Source organism: Acanthopagrus latus, chromosome 15 (assembly GCF_904848185.1).
Source record: "Acanthopagrus latus isolate v.2019 chromosome 15, fAcaLat1.1, whole genome shotgun sequence".
NCBI lineage: Eukaryota > Metazoa > Chordata > Actinopteri > Spariformes > Sparidae > Acanthopagrus > Acanthopagrus latus.
Window position 1 is genome coordinate 12,235,440 of NC_051053.1, and position 23,413 is coordinate 12,258,852.

Here is a 23,413-nt window from a genome sequence, read left to right on the forward strand (position 1 = left end):
TCAGAGTTTTTGGTCATCTGGTGAATCTGTCTCTGGAGCAGAGCACGCAGCTGTGATCAAACGTGTGAAATTGCTCTGGAAGAATTTATCCAAAAGACCAGTTTATCTGTTTTTATCTCTGTTGCCCAGGGTAAAATAGTCCTAGCAGACAAATGTGAGGGTCAGGTCACCCACTGGGCCAATGGACGCTGACAGCCGGTGATACGCCCATTGACTCCTGTTTTTCTTCCTATTGGACAACACACAACTAATTCTTCAATCAATCAATACAGTCAGTTTAGGACCGGTGGTGCTTTTGATGAATCTATGTAAACCTGCGAATACACCACGACGAAGGCACAAACTGCCAAAACGCTTGCCCAATTTAATGCAGCGAACCATTTAATCGATTTCTCAGGGAAACACTTCCATTTCTTGAGGATTTGCTACTTTTATTAGTCTTGTGTTAAACTGAACTGTTTTGGTTTTAACAAAGTTGTAACTCCTTTGTTAGATTTAACATATTCCGAGTTTTTAAGGAGCCCCTCAATGCACCACTGACGTCAGCAGGTGTCTCCCTTTTTGCGGCAGCATACAGACTGCGGGGGTGGCAGCTTCATATTAACAAAGCACACACGTCATCGTGTTGACACATTGCAGTTTGAAAATGGGCCACGTGAGAGCAACAGACCAAATGGCTCTCTAACAGCACCTGAAGCAGGTGACAGGCCACTGTATGACTTTATAGCAACATGATAGGTCTGGTCAGGAGTCCACGGTGTCATGGAAAATGAAATCCACCCAGTGTAACGTTTCACCACACAAGACAGTTAACTTATGTGGACGGTCTTACATGTATAATATATGACAAAGCAGATGAAAATACTATAATTTTAAGAAGAGCATTATAAATCTAAAGGGCTTCAACTCTCATAGAAGTAGATTTTATGGACCATGAATTGGACATTTAATATTTTAACATTCTACATTTTTATACATAAATCTGCCTCAAACAGAAACCATGGTAGGCACTGCACATGATAATGTGTTCCCTATTCTCATGGTTTACTTTGTCAATCACGACTTGTAATTACATGACCTAACACACAGTGTCACTGTTATCACACCAAAGCCACAGACGTGTTAGAAAAACGTTTATTCTTTTTGCTGCCCAGCATGTAAACTCATCCCACCAGCTCATACAGACACCGGTCACACTCCACAATAATATGTCCATGAGATGAGCTTATCTGAACATGCCACAGTGTAACACAACTCACATGAGATGATGTCATGCGTTGCTGCGATGAATTTCACATTAAATTATGAGTCCCTTGAGCTTTATTCTCAGTTTATGTGCACTCAGGAAAAAGACAAAACAGTCGTGTTCTTATTTACAATCCTCGAAGGCAGTTGTGATTTTACAATTTTTTTGAATTTATTTATGAGGCCATGGGAAACGTAAAAATGTAGATAAGCATAAAGACTGAGCGATAAAAGGCACAGTAAGTTCACCTCGGGGTTTTCAGTGGCATTTTCAGCAGCTATAGTTTAGTAATGCTGAGTGCTCCTAATTTGCGGTCAAACATCCAAACAGTGTCAACTCTCAGAGCTCAGCCCGCCGTCCCTCAGTAGCCGCCGTCTCTCTCCACACAGCCCACGCCCACAGCGTTGTCGGGACATTTGCAGGAGCGACCGGCAGGGGTTGCTAAACAGAGATGGGTGCAGCCCCCGTTGTTCACAGCACAGTAGTTTTGTCCTGGCGGAAGGAAATAAAAATATATACAAACTCTTATTAACGCGGGACATTCCAGGCCATTTGTATAAAACGTAGGCCACCGTAGCCGGGAGCTGCAGGAAACAGTCTGTCCACTGTTTGTTCAACAGATATACATACTTCACTGAAACACATAGCAAACTCCAGATGTTGGAGGCCCCTTTCCCTTGGCTCCACATTCCCTGGCTTGCATAATGCATGCAGCCTTATCTAGAAGGGAGGATGAGGCCTGGTGCTGCACAGTAACATCACTCACTGATTGACCTAATGATGGATGCTGGCTGCAGAACTCCCGTTGTTTTCAGGTCGAGGAGTGAACCTGGGGATTTTTCCTTGTTCATGGCTTGCTCACAGAATTATTTACGGAGGGCACTGAGGGCAAAAAGCTTGAGGAGTGAAGGGAATGTATAATAAGTCTGACTCAAAAGGTAACCCCCAAATGTACAAGGGTCATACTATTTCTAGGAATGGCTCATAAATATTGTGGTACATCGGTGCAAGATGCAATACCAAGATAACCCCAGGCATGAAGGGAAAGAGTGTTTTCTCACTAACTGTTACTCTCAAATAAGTGACTTAAGAGTATTTTAATCACATGTGAATTTTCGATCTAATCAAAAGTTCAAAGTGTCACATTTAATGCAAAGTATCATGTTGAATACATGTAATAACTTACGCTGACTAAATTATAGGGACAATATGTAAGAATTTTAGTTGGAAAACTTCAAAATATAACTGAAATTGTGAACAGAATATGAAGATAGAAGAGATTTGGGGTGTCTACGTTTTGTAATACAGAGAACTCTGCTGGAGTTAGCATGGTAACCAGCTAGCCCCAGCCTGTCCTGGTTCAATGCTTCTGTGCTTAGTGATGTAAACACCAAACCTCAACATGTCCACTAACTACCAGTCTGGACTGCTAGCTGCACAGCTAACTGAGCTAACTAGCTGATGACAGCTACAGTTAGCAGCAGTTAGCAGTTAGTCTGTTGATATGCTGCCCTCCTTTAAACTGGCAATAGACAGTCTGAGTGTCATTCTGGAGTAAATACAGATTGCACAGTGTAAGCACACCATCTGCAGGTAGATTGATTCTCTATAAGCCTCACTATGCTATTTGGCCTGATATGAATGATGAATTACGGCACACAAAAGCACATCGGCCATGGCGCAACCAAAACAGGAAGTGGCATTTTGTGACAGCAGCACCAACAGTCATACTACAGGGAAACACTAGGAGGGGTACTTTTGAAAATGTGTCTAATGCAGACTTATAAATAATTCAAATGCTTTTATTAAATTATTACTTTAATTATACGTTATTAAGTTTAAGGTGCAGCATGTAAGAACCGGCCTCCTGTTGGATTCATACCAGCTAGGAGAATTTAATAAACAATTCTTCAAGAGTAAACATTTAGTTTGAGTTTTTTTCAACACACAGGGGAATTCACGGTAAATATATGGCCCATTTTACCTGAAGGACACTGGGCATAGGCTGTAGTGATCCCGTATAGCTTGGTCCGTTTCTGAGGCTGGAACTGGTCTGACTCCTTGCCAGCATAGCGGTCCACAGCAACCACTGCATCCCTGTTGTAAACACAGTCAGAGTTTAGCAGTCCAGTACTACCCCAGCTTGACTAATGTCAGCACACTGCTTCCCTGTGTTTTGTATACAAGTCTGTAAGCATGACTAAGGGCTAGTGTAGGTTTTCTCAGCCATAACTGACATAGTTTGTGCGCCTCCACCTCCAGCTCCACCTCCACCTCTCAACAGTCTCCAGCAGGGCTGCAGCCCTGGAGAGATCAGAGGGAGGCCCTGAGCGGGTCACTCACAGACGCTGAGGCTGAGAAATTGCAAGCAGCTGCCACTTTTTGAGATGCTTCCTCACCCAACACACACAAATAGATGCCCCCACCCCCGCCTTTTTGCTGTGGCTAACATACAGAATCGTCCGTGTGGGAAGAAAGCTCCACAGTCTTCAGAGGCGGAGTGTTTGAGTCAGGAGGGACATCAAGGGCCCACACTTGAAATGTGAGGAGCTTTCTGACCTCTGACCTTCCCTCTCTTTCCTCTAGACCTGAGCTCTTACATGGCACAGTGGACCACGTAACCCTAACCCTGAATTATGTCTTTGATGCTCTACATTCCATTGTGTTGTAAAATACAAAACGTTTGCCAAATTCCTTTAAACCATTAATTATGTTGGTATTAAACAAACAAACATACAGCATGCCAGGCTTTAAATTCATTGGAACTCTGAAGCACTTCCACATGTTGTCATTGTAATAAAATACAGAAAGTCAAACCTCCTCCAGTCAGTGTAGTAGATGTTCTTCCCAAAGGACGTGATTCCAAAAGGGTATTGAATCCCCTCCATAACCTGTCTGCGGTCACCCCGGGCAGGATGCGTGCACTCCATTTTATGAGTGCCTGCGGGCGAGAGATTGCTGCTGATCACAAGGCAGACATAATTTCATACATGAGTCATCTGTCTGAAAGCCACAGTACCTGCATCTGCCCAACAAAGCATCGAGCTCTGAGGGTCGTAAGTCAGGCCGTTTGGCAGGCCGAGGTCATCTTTAACCAGCACCCTTCTGTTGGAGCCGTCCATGTAAGAGGTCTCGATCTTGGGGGCGTCGCGGTTCCAGTCGGTCCAGTATAGATTGCTGTTTTAAAGACAGGTGGAGAGTTAGTTTACTATCAAACTGGACAGATTTTTATTCAAATCATGAAGAATATTCTTTTGCCACTGAATCTGATTCTTCAAAGGGGCTTGATTCTGTAAGAATTTGCCTCCACTCAATTCACACTAGAAAAAGATAGGGGGCAGTATATCACCAGAGTGACCACTAACTGTAGCTGCCATCAGCTAGTTAGCTCAGTTAGAGTTGCAGCTATATATATATATCCCACCAACACCATTTTCTGGGGCAATGCTGCTGTATCATGGTGTTTAGTGCATCTCAAGATGATTGTGATTGGTTGAAAGAAATAAAAACAGCCCAGAGCTTTTTTGCTCTGACTCATCACAGTGTTTTTTGGGGGGTTTTTCGCCTAAAAAAAAAAAGTGTAAAAATGACAACAATTTACACAGGATTATGAAATGGACTGGTTCTTGGACGGACTAAGTGACTTCCAGGAGTTGTGTTGGCTGAAGATTCATAATTAAGCAACATTATGTAGAAATTTGCATTTTGTGATCTTTTGCGCCCCGTACTAAACTCTCAGACAGATGAGAAGAGTGCTTTTGATCTTCTGATCTAACTCTGCAAGACAGAAAATAAGCATACTCCCAAAAATGTTGACCTCTTCCTTTTAAATGCGTACTGCCCAGTCAGATCTGAGAGGGGATGAGTTTACTTATAGCAGATGTTATCAAAGAAGTTCCACAGCAGTTGTTATCTCACTCGCAGCATGTTAACGAAACAAGGGAAAAAAAGGCATAAAGGCCTCGTGGTAAACATCACACACCCGTTGGGAGGGTCGGTGATGATAGCACGGGGGTTGACAAGATCCGAGTCTATGATGACCCGACGCTGAGACCCGTCCAAAGAGGCCACCTCGATGCGATCCTTCACAGAGTCCGTCCAGAACAGAGTTCGTCCCAAATGGTCGACGGCGATACCCTCTGGGCTGTCCAAGTCTGTTGACAGGTCACAGTTCATTGCATGTCATTTTCTTTCACAGCGGCTGAAAATGAAAGAGATTCAGTGGATAGAAGGAAAACAGTAATGCTACCTGATCTAATGACTTCAGTGGGCTCTCCCCCCTGAATGCTCGCCTTGCTGATCGAGGGAGATGTGATTTCAGTCCAGTAGACCATCTTCTCCACACAGTCATAGGCCACTCCGATGATTACCTTCTCCTGCAGAGGGGTCAACAAACCAACAATCTTTGAAGTTGACATTACTCAAACACGACTGGTCAGAGGAAAAAAAAAAAACAAAGAGCAGATGTGTTTTTTGACATTAGCGTCTAGACATAAATCCAAACAAACAGAGCCACACACTGAGCAACTCCACCAGACTTCAGACCAGCTGGTTTGGAAATCAGCGTAACCAGAAATGCAAATTGCAGTTCCAAAGATGTCAGACTGATGTTAGTAATTAGTGTGAATGTCGCCATGTGCCTCCAATAAAGTGCAGGCCTTGAACGCATGAAGCAGATGGGGAAATCGCAGAGCCAGAATGCAAGTGTTATTACCAGCAAGGGAGAAACTTGTGGAAGAGGCTAAACTGATGTTTTGTACATGAATGAGAAGGACAAACAGACTGTAACTTTTTGGTTGTTTTCTCTAGAATGATCTGAATGATCACATATACTAAGAAGTCCTGACTTGACAGTTTCATTGGTATATCGTATGGTTGTAATCTAACGACATTGGTTCTCCCCCCAGGGATTCAGTTAATTTCCAGTTAATCTGTAGGGGTTGCCAGATGGTTGTGGAGAAAAAGATACAATAACAAACTTTAGACTAGGGGATTTTTTTTTCATTACATTGCCTGCACCATATAAACTACCTTAAACTGATTTTTGTTTGTGTTGGTGATGGTCAAAGTGTGTGTGCAAATGAGTTCTGACTGAATACACACATAAAAACCCCTCTTTTTTCATTTTGGTACTTTCAGGATGTGGGAGGCAGGTCCTGAACACTAACCTGATTATATGGGGGTTGTGACCCGAAAAAAGGTTGAGAACCACCAGTCCAAGATCTTATCAGCATTTGTCTGTTGTGAACAGACCAAAATCCAGAGAATAATTGCCTTTTATGGCATGATTCATAAACAGAAAAGCCTGTTAAAATCTATCAGGTATAAGGATTGTAGACATGATAGAGTTCAAGTAAATGTGCCACAAAAACATTTTAAAAAATGACATGAGGTCATGTCCAAACTCCTGTTCAAACCTTCTTCTCTGTACAAGACAGCAAAGCTTTACGGCTTTAAAGATGTCATTGAGAATATAAAAACCACGAAATATTCCACAAGCATTCTACTCCCCCTTTACATTGCATTCACGTTACCGTTGTTTAGATCACCCCACAAGTGGCTGCAAGTTAGCTAGCTGACATTAAGGCATTATAGTATGCTGGAGGCATAGTGTTACATTTTTATTGTTTAAATGATTAGTTTACATAAGAATTTAATCAATTTGACCTTTAAAATTAATTTCATTATTTTTTGCATTGATTAAATCGATCTTAATATTTTTTAAATCTCTTCAAAAGCACTTCATAAATGCTCCGAATGGGCGACAAAATCAAATATTGAAACATTTTTGTTGTATCCCCATATCAATATTGTGACAACATATATAAACATCAGTAATGTGAATATAATGGCTAAGTGACAAGACAAAGACAAGTATTAGAACAAGCAAGACAGTCTGGATGCAGCCTTTACTGCAATCCAGCCTTCAACACAATGTAACAATATCCAAAATCTAAGATGACATATAACTAACTCCATGACATCAACATATTACCCAGCCCTATAAGACAAAACTTACTGGCAGATGGAGGACAGCCTTGGCATCCTCCTTTTTCATGTCATGACCTTCCAGTGGGACGTGCTCTATCCTGCCACTCTGGGCAAACAACAGGTGTGTTCCTGGAGGAAGTGGGTGGACATCGGGTCGAGGGGTGGGTCCAACAGGTGGTGGCACACCGTCATGGTCAATACCTACGGGAGATCGGGGGTCATTATGGCAGTGAGACTGTTTTCTGTTCAACAAAAACTTCTTCAAAGCCTCCATTTAGTCTTTTAATACACAGTAAAGGAGAGTGTGCTCTTTTGTTGTCCGGTGGTAAACACATGTGATGTACTCACACATTGGTCTGCTGCCAGGCCCAGAGCGAGTCCCGGGAATTTCCTGTCCATTTCGTTCTACGCACCAGCAGTGTCCCGTGCTGTCGTGACACTGCAGGGGCTCATAGGCACCATTCTCATCACATGTAGGGATATACTGCCCGACGGGAGGTCGGGGGCCCCGTGGGCCAGCACCCAGGAGACTGTCTCTGTGGTTTTCGCATCGTGTTTTTGTCCTCTCTGAAAAGGAAAGAAAGCACCAGAGTGCATGCTGATAACTGTGCAATGTCACAAACTTATTCATAGGCTCATTCATATCTCCTTTTTTTCTTCTGCTTACAACACGGCTACACAAAAACACCCACATCCCTCGTAAGACATGACAAATTCCTTATGCTATCCAGTAGAAAATGAAAAACAGATTCCAGCTGGCACTGATATAGTCTGGCGGGGAACTCATTTCCAAACACTCCTCTTGTACAGATGGGTGGAATAAACAATGCTGGGAATGAAAAGGATCCATTTTCAATTTTTCTATTATCGAGTCTGCAACTAAATCAGAGAAAAATATTTCCTGAAACTGTCTGAACCAGCCCACCCCCATCCCCGACAGACTCCAGAAATAAACCTTTGACAGCACAGACTGAATATAAAATCAAGTTGACAGACAATGATGCTCTGTTCAAGCAGAATGTTGGGTTTGCCTGTCAAAAAGATATGTCATTCCAAAAGACTTACCTGCAGAGCAGTAGAAGCCGTCGCCATAGTAACCTGACCTGCACTGGCAGGTAAATGATCCCTGGGTGTTATAACAAACAGCGTCCTGATGGCACCTGCCTGGCTGGCACTCATCTATGTCTGCAGGCAGACAGAAGAGGGTGGAAGAGGACAGAGAAGAATCAGTTATCAACACTGCGAAAGGTTTTCTGCATTTGTTGCGTCCTTGTACGGTCAGAGAACTACACTGTGCCCATAACTGTCCTCAGAGTGCAAAGCATCAAGCAAAGGCGTGGAAAGAATGGAAACTATGAACGAATGAGCGCTCCCAGCCAAAAAAACAAAACAAAACTGCACGCTGACTGAAGACCTCCACATGTTGAAGGTGCAATTTGCAAGAATTACTCACCTGTCAAATTCATACTTGAAACACACAGTGGGCAGCAGGGACATTACCTAGAGTGTGTACCTGCCTGCCCACACGCACTCTGCCCTTTGCACTTATTGCACATGACCAGAGTCTTCCACATGGCTTGGCAAGATGAACTGCTGAAGATATTAACGAGCTAGTGGCACAAGAATGGCAGGAAAAGTAAAGCCAAAACTTCCCAATAATAACATTCTGTAGGTACTGACTCTAGCCATGTTGACGTTCATTATGCGCATTTTTTTCCTTACATGTAAGTGAGACATATGGTCGTTGGATATGTTAAACAAATGACAACAATGTGCCGCGCTGACATTACACAGCCCCTGAGGTAAGTTAGCCCAGTTATCATATAGCACAAACAGGCTAACTGCAGCTCGGTGTAGCCTTTTTGGACTCAGTTACGATTTTTCACCACTATTTTTTCCTTTATTAATGTGATTGTAGCATTTAACAGAATAATGCTAAAAAGGCTAAGGGAGCTTGTTGAACATGGCTCTGAAGGGAGGTCCGAAGGGGGAGAGCGGGGGATTTTTGTGGTTGGATACTTTCACAGTGTAGCTTGCTCTCACTGGTTTCTCCAGTTGTACCAACCCCAGCTTTAAATTCCCATCTGCTTTTCATGTTTCACTGTTCAATCTCAGCAGATGTATAATGTCAGAAATCTCACCTCCTCCGGTCCTGAGCAGATGGTTTAACAATTAGAGCCTTGAAGTTCATTGCAATCAGTTTGAAACGTGGACTACATGTGTTCAAGGACAATCCTGCTGGTTTCACATTTAGTTGACCGGAAACACTTCACATTACTGCCAACTCTATTACTGGACTGAGCCGTGTTTGTTTAACTTAGTCATCATCACATGATGAAGGCATTTGCAAGGAAGAATTATCCAGAAAATCACATTTGTAAGGAGACGACACTGACACTTGATCATTGCCAGATGCTTCTAAAATCACATCATTTTCACATAAATGTTATCCCCAGCTTATTTTTTTCTCCTCCTCAACAATCACTCCCTGATAGCATTTTTCACGAATGCTGAGTTCTTTGGCAGCAAACTCTTAAATCTCAGATTTCACACTCTAAATTCACAAACAAAAGCCAGTCTGTGACTGGGATAAATTATAGAGTTTAATTCTAATCAATTTATAATTTGAATTGAAAAAAACTATACATTTTTAATTGATTAATTATTTCTTTCAACCCACAAAGCAGGAGCTGCCAATCAGAGCTGCTGCATAGTCAGTCCAAGATCAAGTAACATTATTTTTTTTTGCACACATCTATGATTAAATGAGCGACTTTTAAATTAAGCCAATCACAAAATGGAAATTTTAATGTTACAGAATAAGGCAATGAATACGTAGTCAGACACATAGATCAACATACCACAAAACACAATTTTTTTTTTTTGCTTTTGCTATTCCAATATGAATTCATCATAAGACTCAATAACATTCATTTGAGAAAAAAAAATCGATCTTAACTAGATGTGTTAACACTCCAAGCTGCATAAACAAGGATTCCCTGCCTTGAAATGCATTGTCACACCTCGGTCCAACATCTGTCTGCCTTTATAAAGTGTCAGATCTCTAAGTTGATTTTGACTGAAATGAATAGAAACCTGTGGTTGACTGAAATGTAACAGATCAGCCTTAAGACTTACACCCTCTAGTTCGAATGGCTGGCAGTGATGTAAACTATAAACAATTAGTGCCCGAGGAACTAAAATATGCAAACCCAGTGACAAAGCCCTGTAAGTGTTGTGTTATGATAAAGCAATGTACAAAAATGAATGACTTATCATATACAATGTGAACACTGTATGTTGGTGGATGTGAATAAGAAGCAATAAATACACATTCTGTACAAACTAAAAGCAGCGTGTTCAACAAACGTATATTTAGTGTCTGTATGTAGTACCTTGGCAGACTCTTCCATCTCCAAAGTACCCCGGCAGGCAGGAGCAGATGAAGGACGAGCCTCCAGTGTAGCTGCACTGAGCGCGCTCAGGAATGTCACAGTCATGAGTGCCGTCTTCACAGGCGTCCACAGCTCGGTCAATCTCTGAGGAGAAGTAGACCAGGGAAATACTGTTCATTTGTTTTTGTATGAAACATTTAGGATGAGAACCTTATAAATTAGGAGACCTGAGAAATAATGAGACATCATTTTAAATTTTAAGAAGTAGCTTTGTGTCATTTTGGGTAATACACTTTTTAGCTAAATGGGGAGATCAGTGCCATTCTTATATCTGTCCAAAAAACATAAGGTTACAACCAGCAGCTAGTTAGCTTAGCCCTGTAAAAAGACTTAAAATGGGGGGAAACAGCCAGCATTTGGTTTTGTGCCGATTAAACAACCAAAAATATATAACATGTTATGTCTGACAGGTAGTTTCTGTAACTGTTTCCCCCTTCCTCAGGTCTTTGTGCTATGCTAACTGGCTGGTTGCAACTTAAAATTTAGCATCTGGATGTGAGAGTCCCCCTCTCATCTAACTCCCGGCAAGAATTGCAAATAAGCGTCTTTCCCAAAACACTGAACTGTTCCTTTAATATGTGTGGGTTACAGCAGGTGACAAACCAGCCGGAGACCAGAAAAGTTGGAGAGGAAAACTGAGGTCAGGCTTATCCCATAAACCCTTTTATGACTTTTTAAAGACTGTGAAGTATCCCAACGCAGTCTAATTAAGTGAGCCTAGGCCTGATGAACACACACAAACACACATGTTTATACAAAGACACTGACACACACATTGTGAACGAATGATCTGCTTCATCTTGTCTTCACTTATCTGCATGACATGTTACTTCGTGTTCTTATTGCATGTTTTTTGTCTGAAACTATACATCCCAACTACGAGGTGAGGTTTATGAGCTATGTAACTGTACTTTGCGACATCACTTACCAGTGCAGGTATGACCATCACTGCCAAACTGATACCCGTCCTCACATTCACAGCGGAAAGTCCCGGGCTGGTTGTTGCAGATGGCGTGGAAGCCACAGATCTGAGGAGTGTCTGCGCACTCGTCAATGTCTGATGAAGAGGAGAGACAATTATCATATGCTAATAACTCCTTCATTAGGTCCGAGTTGAAATCTGAAGCTCTGAAGTCTGCACATTTGTCAAATCAGCGTCCTTCATTATCAGATGTCAGGAGATCAGAGGAGAGAGCTTAATTAGATTTCTTAATTACAAATGTTTCATGATAGCATCTGTCTGAAATACTTCCTTCCTTTTTCTACTGTCTGTGCATCAGAGCTCTTCCTGTCCTAATTGTAAAAGACCGTTGGTTTTCTACAGCCGGGGCTGAGGAGGAGGACCATGCTAGACATGTTAACCTGGTCTGAGAGTATAGGAAACTTTGTTTACCAAGTGGGACTCGTTCTGCTAATTGGCAAGATTGCAGAGTTCCCCAGGAAGGAAGGCTTTAGTGAGCCGGGGGTTGATTAAATGTAGGCTCTAAACAGTTGAGGAAACCATGTGATGTACTTGCAAGGAAAAAAAGTATGTTAGTGGCGAGAATCAAGAGGCAAGTACACGCTTTTTTTGCATTATATCATTCATCATTCTTACCATAACATGTGCGCCCATCACCGTTGAAGCCAGCGGCACACTCGCAGTTGAACTGAGTTCCCTCTCCGGGTCGACACACGGCGTTGGTGTCACAGCCGTGTCTTCCAGTGAAACATGGATTCTCCTGGGGCTGCCCTCCTGGGAAGTAACAATGGATTTTAGATGAAATGTCACAACAGTAATATTCATTCATGTGATTTACTGAGATCAACCATTCAACAACAGTGCTAATTTTTAAGCAAAACTGTCCTTGGTCAGGATGTTATATGATTCACACCAGGAAGGAAGTGAGCAGAGACCCAAACAGGAAGACAAAAACAGTCCCTATGACCTCACCATTGACATCCCCGATCTTGTTGCTCATGGCGAACCGGATGAGTTCATTATTAGCATCATACATGACAAACACTTGGTCCACGCTGAGCATCTGGGTCGGTTTCATGTCTCTCAGAGAGTTGCCATGCTGGCAGCTCTGGAAGGTGATGGTCTGACGCCACTGATACGTCCTGGTTTCAATGGAGCCATCAGGCAGGTTCACTGCATAGTCCCGGGTGGAGGATGAGGTGATCACTGGAAGGTATGACAGGAAGGTTAGACTGTAGCTTCTCCTTCTTGATTCTTACATGTTAATTCATGATTACAAAGGCAGAAAAATCCTTTTGGATGCAGAGGTTTGGTCAAGTGCAAAAAGCAAGAGAAACAACTCGGTGACATTCTCCATTCAGGCGGTGTCTTACAGTTGTTGGTGTACTGATAGATCTCAGAGTAGCGCTCAATCTGCACAGTGGAGCCGCGAGGCACCTCGGGGACCCGGCCTTCCAGGGTGGTGCTCACCACCAGGTGGTCGTGCTCATCGATGCCTTTGAACTCCTGCCTGATGGTCAGCTTCTCATTCCCTGGCAGAAAGGTCACCTCAGCCTGCCGTGTGAACTCCCCCCCTACGCAGGACAGAGACAAGGAGGTTAACTTTAAGACCCTGGCCCTGGATGAACTTTGGCTTACTGCCTTCTGTCTCAGCTGAGGTAATGTGAGGGGAATTCAGCTGGACAGAGTGAGTAGAACTGCAGCTGTGGCAGCATTAACATTTCTGCTTGCCTCCTGAATCTTCACTTTTGGCATTAACTAACCAAGTGAAGCATGAGAAACCCACATGAGAAGCTGCTGGGTATCACATTGTCAGACACTGTCGGCGAAGTTGTACAGGTCTTTTCCTCACCAATAATGCTGAAGCCGTTCTTGAAGCCAGGCTGCTGCAGAGCAAACGCCCAACCAATCACGCCACCAAGGGCCGACAGAGGCTGCAGCGAGGGCCCGAGGGTGTAGGGGACTTCACTGATGGCCACATAGGAGCGGCCGTCGTTTACCACGACGTATGAGTGGAGATCGTTGCTGGTGAACTCCACGGGAGAAGGAGAGTTGCCCACGTACACTCTTCCATACACTTTACCGTTCATCCTCTGTGGCTTTCCTGTAGAAACAACCAAAAGTTGATTGTCAGGTCACAACCAACTAAACACTTCGCACGTCCTCATGGTGGCTGCTTAAATCTCAAAAAACACTAAAGGTCCGCCAGATCCAGTGTTTGGTTTGTCCACTACTGTAGAGCCCTACTCACCCTAGGGATACGACGTGAGGCTAAACTGCAAAAAATGTGGCTTCCTGTCACATTTTCTGCCTTTAAATTGGCAAGTGATGCCAGCAACTTTCGCAAATCTTAATTGGCAAACTGGCTCGTCGACAGTGAAAAAACACTGCAGCATTACTAATCTTGGAGGCTAATGCAGCATATTGACTGGCAAGGTTGTACTTGTACTGCAACCCTGGCACAGCAATTTCCTTCGGGATTAATAAAGTCCTTATCTTATCTTATCTTATCTTAAGGTGTGACGGCATGTCTCAGAATTCATAACATTAGCTTCTATATGATACAAGGTAACGTTGCATGTGCATTTTAATCAAACCCTTTCCTCTCTGTTACCTCAAAGCAGTGAAAATGATAACACTTCCACCAACTGTTTCAGTCTTTCAGTCAATTTAAGGCAGAAGCGTGACGTTACCCTCTGCCACACACTGTATCCCGTTGCCATAGAAGCCAGGCCTGCAGTGGCAGCAGTATCCACTGGAGTAGTCCTTACAGTCAGCAAACTGGGAGCACTTATTAGCGTTGTTGGCACACGTCCCAAGGTTGTATGAGAACACTGAAAACACACGAAAGCACAGTGAGAACGTGACAGGAACAGCTAATAAAACGGTGATAATATTCCAGCAGCGGACAGCTGTGGACTCACCGTCTACATTTATATCTGTGTCATCCACCACAACCACTTCTGGATTCCCTGGTTGATGGGGTTGGTACTGAACTGGGTGGACTTCAATTTGCGCCCCCTCTGACTCAAAATGAGGGTATTCCACTTGCTGTCCATCAGTATATGCAGGTCTCCTTGTGGCTTCAGCGGGCAGGTCAGTGACTTCACCTGCAGCCACGTTGGTAAAATAGGGGGACGTTCCAATCTCGTACACCCACACTCCGCGCTGGCCAGAGTTGGTCTCCCTGTGAGGAGAGAGGAGACTTTTACAGCAGTGTCCAGGGCTGTTATTTTTATTGTCGATTCACCTTTTCACTGAGTTTTCGATTCATTAAATAGGTGTTTGGTGTGAATCTAGTTTGGTGTGAGTTTCAGTGTCTCTCGAAGCCCAAGATTACGTTCTCAGCTGTCTTGTTCTGACCACAACCCAAAGATATTCATTTCGCTGTCATAGAGCAGTTTAAAAGGACTCAAACTGATGGCTCTGTTGTGTGTTCTACTGAGTGCCCTTCTAGTAGTAGTAGTAATCAATCGTTGACAGCTGTGACCTGGTCGAACCATTGGCTGACTTACTCTGCCAAAGCTCTGATGGATGCCTCGTCTTCGGTGGTGGTGCGGAAGTATGGTCCCTGACTTGAAAAGAGGAAACCCTTGACCAATCCCTTACTGAAGCCACCATGCATGACCACACTCTGGCCGTTTGCAGGCGTGGAGGTGAACTGTATTCCATCCCTCGGGTACAGGACGATGGCAAACGAGGCCGTCTCCATGGATGCAATTACCAGCTGGAAGGTGTTTCTCTGTGTGATTGAAAATTAGAGAGGACGTAAAAGATCAGTTCCATCAGATACCACTTTAAATCACTACGTTCTACTCACCTTCCTGTTGCCATCTCCTCTGCTGTGAGGTTCATGGGCGGCGACATCGACCCAGGTGATCACCACAGCATGGGTTGGGTTGAATTCATCGTCTTCGGGGAAAGCCCCGTTGATGATCTCGGCAGACCGAAGCAGGGCATCACGACTGGAGTCTTGACGGAAGTATACTCTGCCCTCACCGTCTCTTGTGTCCAGGTCTCCTTGCAGAGCTGCAATCATGCCAAACCCCGGGGGCATCTTGCCAAGATACGTCGACTCGCCGGCTGGCTCCGCTGTGGCAACAAAACCATTGGTGTTGATCTGAAATTAAAAGCACAAGTTAAGATAATGGGGAGAACAAGAAATGAGATGATTGTAACACCTCATGACTCTCCTGGATAACAACAAGCGAAAGAAGTGTTTCACTGCTGAGGCTGACCCAGTCCAGTCTGACCCACTTTGATCTTTATTCCAAACTCATTAGACTAATGATCCGAGTCAGCTGCCGTGCCCCACAAAAGCGCTAACGAACAAACAACAAATGCCATTTAACACACATTTTTACACACTTAAGGTTTAACACGAACACATGGAGGGCTTGTTAAAAAAAAAAAAAAAAAAAAAAAGAGAAGCTGGGCCCATGACAGAAACACTCACACACACAGGCACTCTGCACATGGGGCTCCTTCACTTCCTGACCAGGGGAAAACAAGAGCACTATTCCTGGCCCGGGCCACACTGTTTCCTGTCCTTGCCCCTGACAAGCAGCCCTAGAGAGCCTCAAGATTGCGCACTAATCGTCATTACAGAAACTTCCTGCCAAAATTGAAGATAGAGCTGGGAAAATGATCAGTGATTCTGATCTCACAGATGTATCGCAGGGAGAGATCTTTTTTTTTTCTAAGGTTAATGGCTACCCCGACATACCAGGGCTCTGTGGATTATGAATCACACTCAGGAGGAGACGATAAAACATCCTAATAATTGGAGAAAATGTATTTTCTATAACCAGGTCTGGTGTGAAAGGCATTACTGTTTGCCTTCAGGGCGCAGACAGTTCAGAGTTGACTGTCTCGTAAATGAAAAGCAAAAATCCTCAGACTATTATGGCTGCAGGAGAGAAACATGTTTGTGGTGAGTGATGGAAGCAGTCAGCATTGAGGAAACCCCCCCAAGACTGATAGTTATAACTAGGACTTAAATATTTGTGTTAACCACAACTTTTCGACTCTTCACATCTCCATAAATGGATCTGGCCCTTGGGTGTGACTGAGTATGGATGAAGTTTAGGTAAATGTTAAGTTCCTGTTTTTCAAAGGAAATACCTTTGGTACATAATCATTTTCTGATGCACAATTAAAACAGAGATGCAGCACTTTTCTTTGAAAAGGAGAATCACGGGGAATAAAAGGCTTTTTATCCGTCCAACACAATGATACAATACATGTTGCTGTTGGCTTTTTCCAAGTCATTTAACATTTCTACATGGTAACTGAACAGCAAATAATAACCAAATTAAATCATTGAGAACGTCACTATTTTGCATATTTTTTCCCCTCTATGTTATTTATATTAGACAGAATGTGTTTTTCTTTTTAATAATGGCTACAGGACATCTAAAAAAAGAATCATATTGTGATTATTTGTTACAGATATTACAACATGGTTCACAAATTTCACATTGTTACTACAATAAAATCAAATGATGATCATGATGATGTGACATTTGTTGGGATCTCTACCAAACAAACCATGTTTTCATACATCTGTAGAACAATTTGTAGGCCAGGACATCTCTGCAGCACCACTAAACTTCATTATGATGCTGTTTAGTCACACATTACCACTATATTGGAAATAGCCATTTAGATAATATATCCATTAAAGGGGCTCTGTGGAACTTCTGTGTTGTGCTGGGAGTAGTTAGCTTATGTTATGCTATTGTCTCCATAATAATGTTGGCTACTGTTGCTCTCTGTTAGCAGAGTGTGCATAAAGTCACATCCTTTGGACTGTTGAGGAAAAAATATGAGCCGAGCCTGTTGCAAAGAAATCCACACACAACTTCAACACATGGTCCACAGGCCCGTATGGACAACCCAGTAAGACACTTGCCTCATTTTTCATGTCATTTTACAATCAGCCCACATATGATCAATACAGAACGTGTTCATGCATGTTACACAGAGCCCCTTTAATTCTCCAGCCCTACAATGTAAAACTATAATTGTTGCTCATGTATGCCTCTCTCGTTGGCCCCACACTTCACTGGCACAGACTCATCAGTAGAGTTTTTTGGGGGGTGGATTGCAAAAGAGGTTCCTGGAGTACTCTGCTCTCTTTGTGTCAACAGTAAAATGATAATCTCAGTGCTGCATTCCACAGCAGTCTGTGATCAATAAATCAATATTTACAGATACTCCAGAGCAACACAGAAAAGTCAAACCGTGGCCCAGATGTATTTTGCAACTTCCAGGCATTGTTTCACGGTGTAACTACTGACCCCCCTTTTGACGTATAACTTTCTACCCCAGGTCTGTATAGGGTGTGCGCAATTGCGCAAGACCGATGGACAGTCCACCCTGACCAATAAATCCCACGTGTTTGTATTAAAACGACAATGGTAGCGCACCAAGTTATAACTTACAAAGATGCTGTCGAAGGAGCCATCATAAAACAACACTGGATTGTCCAGTTGGAGTCGGTGCGTCTGGTCATTCCCTGCTTCCATTAACCGGTCTCTTGCGCTCGGACCGAAAGGAAAAAGCTCTCCCCGCCTTATGCTCTCCACCGACGCCACAAATCCGAGAAAACTCGCACAGACGAGCCATCCTCGCTCCTGCCAACCCATTGTTCGTGTTTCAGGAGAAGTTAAGCAGTCCTGTGCTCGGTCCAAGCCAGGTTAGTGGAGAGTGACGCACAGTGAGGAAAGTTCAGGCAGAGTTTGGGATATATGGGGCGGAGTTGGGAGAGAGAGAGGGAGACGCTTTCGTAAAACCACTTGAGGGAGAAATGAGGGGGTTTACTCACTTAATGCTTGCTTATACTTTTCTTTTCATGCTGTTCCTAAAATAAATTCCTGAAGTGTTGTGGTGCTGGACATCCGCGGAGATGCTGGCGTTTGGCTGACTGGCAACAAAAACATGGAGTTATGAGGGGTTGGATCAGGACAGAAGTCAGCGGGGTCGGTTTCACATCATCCTCCTTTATTAAAACAATGACTTACAACTCATTGTTCCAATATTGCCAAAACACTAAAAAAAAAAAAAAAAAACAGCCGGCACTATTTGGATGAGAAGGCACTATGGCACAGGGGCCACTGTGTGGGAGGGCCAAGTGTCTCCAGAGGGACAACACTGGAGCTGTATTGGCAGGTTTGGATACAGGCCAAGGGGCCATCAGAGCACAGACATCAGAGCATGGACCAGTTACCAGCAACAGAGCCCCATGGCCGGTTTGATTGAAACATTATGTAAAGGACAATATCACAGAGCACTGTACCATGCTCTAATCATCTGAGGCATACCGCTGTGGCTATCAGACTCCACTCCAGCTGGGATAATGAGGGGCATGCTGGTAACATGGCGCAACTCTGAGCTGTTTTCTGCACAGCAAACGGATGGTCAGTCATCCGTCCAACACGTCGCTCCACTCATCTCATCAACTGTTGGCTACCTTGTCATGCCATTTTAATGTGGGTATTCATGGTCCCCTTGATTCCTATTGATTTATACTGACCTCTGACCTTTGTTTACTGCCAACATCAGCCTAAAATGCTGCTTGCAGCCACTTTGATAGATAAAATGTTTTGACAGTAAAAGTAAGATCGAGTGGAGTTGTCCTCTTCTTTTTCTTCTTCTGCTTCTTCTTCAATCATGCTCCCCAGATGATGATTAGTTTTGTTAATGGCCACATCACTGCATTTTTACATGTCCTCCGCCAGGCCAAAATTTCATTTCTCAAAAGATTTCAAAATGTAAAGTACACATCGTGGATTGTGGGTGCCACATTTTCAAAGTGATGGAAAGTGATTTTTCTCAAGTAGTGCTCTCAAGTACACATTTGAGATTGACTTTAGCTGAGGAGTTATCTCAGAGGCCGACTCTGCTACATTTGTTTGATAGCTTTAGTTACTAGTTTATTTTCATATTAATTCTAGTCCACTAAAAATGTGTAACTCCATATTTGTTTATCATGCATGATTTGTTTTATGTGAGTTTTATTTCAATTTTAAATTGACAGATTAACTGTTCCGTTATGGGTTAAAATAATTCTCCCACTTTTACAGGTGCAGTGTGTCAGAATTTTAGTTGAAAACATTCAAAAATGTCAACAGAGGGTGATGAACAGTTCTGATGTTATGACGTCTAGGTTGTGTTACAAAGATATATACTCAGGTTAGCATGCTAACTAACTAGAATTGACTGGTCCTAGTCATGTCATGTCATTGTCCGTAACTGCTTATCCCTTTCCATGGGGTCACGGGGTGTTGCTGCTGGAGCCAATCCCAGCCTTGTCTCAGGGCGAGGGCAGGGTACTCCCTGGATAAGCCCTCACTGATGAGCAATGTGGGGTTCAGTATCTTGCTCAAGGACACTTCAACATCCAGCTCAGCCTTGCCCGGTGCCGGGATTTGAGCTAGTGACCTTTCGATCACTAGTCGACCTGCTCTACCCACTGAGCTACAGCCGCCCCTACTAGTCCTAGTCTAAAGTTCATTGTTAGTGGTGTCAGTACCAACATATCCCTGTTTCCCTGGACTCTCTGTCCTGTCCAGACTGCTAGCTGCACAGCTAACTGCATCATCACAGAGCTGCAAACGATTTTCTTCAGAGATACGTGATTCACACAGCACATCAGTGCCACAAACATACCTTGATCTTATTGAATATGTAAAACTGTAGCCAACAGTATATCAAGTATTTCTCTTTAGCTCAACAATGAACATTAACATCATTAAAATGGAATCTAAACAGTAATGAGCAGAAAACCAAAAACATCTGATATTATAGTAAAACACTGACAGAGACCATATTACTGCACACTGACTGCTTATACTTTTCATACTTCAAGTACATATTTCTGATGATAATAAATCTGGTCTGACTGTGAGACTAAAACTTGTAGTGGAGTATTTTCACTGTGTGGTATTGCATACTTGAATACTCCTTCTATCCCTGCATATTACATAATACAACTCCATATATGGAGTGTCTTTTCTTACATCTTCCCTGTCTGGTAAACACCCACATAACAGTGCTCCTCATGAAGAGTAAACTGCTCTTTATGTGTGAAACTGGTGGCCTGTGGGAATGTGTAAGAATGAAAATACATGTTTTTGTTGCATAAAAGGATGTTTGCGTTTTCTAATTTTTAAAACAAATTTTTTTTTTTTACTTCTTTTTGTTTTTTGTTTTAAAATACTGAATGTTTTCACCATATCCACCCTCCACACACTTCAATCATAGAGGGTCCCTAGATTACACTGATTCGTTTGAAGAGGGGGCCAAGACAGATGTGTAGGGAGGCACCAGAGGATGAGCCTTCTGTTTACGCTCAGAGTGACCCTTATCACCATAATTTTTTTTTATTTTTAAACAAGACACACAGTCCAAGCTGCTGTGAAATTTAAAGGGCACATTTATGCTTCCAATGGGAGATATCCTTGTGATTCTAATGACTCCATGACCTTTTCCGTAGTATCACCCTCAGGGCAAACCTTCCATTTTTAACTACCCTACTGAAACAGGGCTTTTTCTCAAACAGCAGTGATGCTATAAACATTTCAACATATAGATGTTTCATGTCAGGACTCCAAACTGAATGAGCACATGACTCTGTTCCAGTCACCATGTGGAAAAGTTTATTTTTAATTGCAGATTTTGAACTACAGTCGTAGCAAATAGCACTAAACATCATCCACTTTCTTCCATCTTACACCATGAAAGCTGAAATCAGAAGTCACCTCAAGACATTAACCTATAAATCACATAGATCATATTTATTTCCTTTTCCTGTCAGATTTTAGTACCCCATCCTGTTTAAACATCATCTCTCTTTCGGTTTCCATCTTTATACAGTGTCACGATGCCACCTTCTGGTCAACTGATGAAGTGATTACATTCCCCAAATAATTCAAAAGTTTGCCAAGGTTGTAGGCTGTTATATGAACAAACAGTAAGTATATAACTATTATATGTGTGTATGTTGATTTACTGTTTAAAAAAGAGTAAGCCAAACATGTTTTTCAGCCAGTGCTAATTTGTATAGAATTTGATCAAAACAGAAAACATACCATGATGACTGCAGGACTTACAGGACAAAAGTGCTTCTGTGCATGAAACTGAAAGTAGTTCACCATGTTTTTATACTATACGCACTGTCTATTTTATAACACTGTCAATATTCACTGCACATAAATGGTGAAACACATTGGACCCTTGTTGGACTCTCAGCAGCTGATGGGATGTTCACCCCGGGGCCAGTGATGCCATTAGCTGTGACTTGTTAGTGTTTGGGTGATCCTGTTTTTTCTGGCTGTGTTGCCTGGGAACACACACAGTGAATGTGATCTGATGTGGCACGAAACTGTAGACTGATAATCAGTCTGAAGTGCCATTATGACGCCAGCCTGTTATTATTGCTTTTTATTCCCAAACAAAACTGGAGACGTGGCCGATTGGAAGGCCTGGAGGAAACACTAAATATTTTGTGTCACACTTACTGATTAATTGCCTTTTAATTTAGTCTTTTGCTTCTGTTTCTAAAAGGCCTTCAGCTTGTTCTCTGTCCTCTTTCACTAAAAACAACTGCATGAGTTAAGAATACTAATTCAATTATGTAATTAAATAAATCTGTACATATAAGCGACGCATTTTTTTTTTTAAAAATGTGGCTTTTATGTGAACTTTAGCAGCCAAGAGGGAAATATGGTAGCTGACAGCATCTTGCTTGGTGTGGTTAATGGGTGGCAATCACTCTTTGTGTGTGAAAAGATGAATGTAACACAGAAGTCAAAGGTGAGTTAGACTGACCTCCATCCTCGGCCTCCCTCATGTTCACATGCCCCAGTCCTGTGAAACAAAAAACCCTGCGACTGCCCACCATAAACAAACTTCACTGAGCTCTGTGAGCACATTTGATGTTTCTTCTTGAATCATAAAACAAATTGTACTTCTCTGACCAAAATGACATACTGTTGGCTGTAATTAAAAGGGAACATAAGGGACTTTACACATAATGATTAGTTTAACAGTTATTTGAGTTTTTCTTTGCCTCAGAGGAGTTGTCTAAAGTCTGGATAACAACACTGAGCTTGAGCTCGAGACCTCAGTCCGGTTTACAAGAAAGGTTGTGTTACTAACTGTGGCAGTTGAAAGATATAGGCAGAGACGGTTTAATTAAAAATGCTGCTGAATTTGAATGAGTGAATTTGAATTGTAGGATCCAGTATTTTTGCAGCTTCACCCATATTTTGAACAATAAGTCAGAATGTTTTGGCCTCTGCTGCATTAATTTCATTTAGCATTTTGTCAATGCTGAAATACCAGCTGGGCAAAGCTTATGCAGTGAAGCTGTGGCCCCCAGGTGCAACAAAGATGCAGGTTCACTTCATGGCATTTACATTTCAGTTGATATTAATTAATAAATAAGTGTTATGCTCCTACTGCAAACAATTCTGGTTTATTTTTGCTTTCAGTGCATTCCTTTTTAAAGATATCTGGTGAGATGGTGGGAACCAGGGATATTGTTTTTTGTCATATTATAGTTTTCATGCAGCATTTCATAGTCTTAAATAAATTTTCTTTAATTTTATTAACGTATAAGATGGAAACGAGGAATGAGGGCTGGGGCCCTGAAGAGGGGCCTGTTTTAGCAAACAGTTCTTCCAGCCTTATTTGATAATATTATACGGAACTTTAAATTACCAGTTCACAAACAATCCTGTAATTATAATATAA

General features: G+C 42.6%; 1 protein-coding gene across 1 annotated transcript; it reads right to left on the reverse strand.

Moving 5' to 3' along the window:
• Positions 1-1,118: 1,118 nt before the first annotated feature.
• Positions 1,119-18,404, reverse strand: nid1a (nidogen 1a). Its single transcript, XM_037124319.1, has 20 exons — positions 18,100-18,404; positions 15,474-15,773; positions 15,169-15,395; positions 14,578-14,840; positions 14,347-14,487; positions 13,506-13,757; positions 13,027-13,227; positions 12,626-12,859; positions 12,290-12,427; positions 11,621-11,749; positions 10,633-10,776; positions 8,303-8,422; positions 7,586-7,804; positions 7,266-7,438; positions 5,496-5,622; positions 5,229-5,400; positions 4,266-4,423; positions 4,064-4,187; positions 3,231-3,343; positions 1,119-1,738 (listed from the first exon to the last, which is right to left on the reverse strand). The coding sequence occupies exons 1-20, from the start codon at positions 18,301-18,303 to the stop codon at positions 1,608-1,610; spliced, it is 3,570 nt and encodes a 1,189-aa protein (XP_036980214.1). The 5' UTR covers positions 18,304-18,404; the 3' UTR covers positions 1,119-1,607.
• Between the last annotated feature and the right edge of the window lie 5,009 nt (positions 18,405-23,413).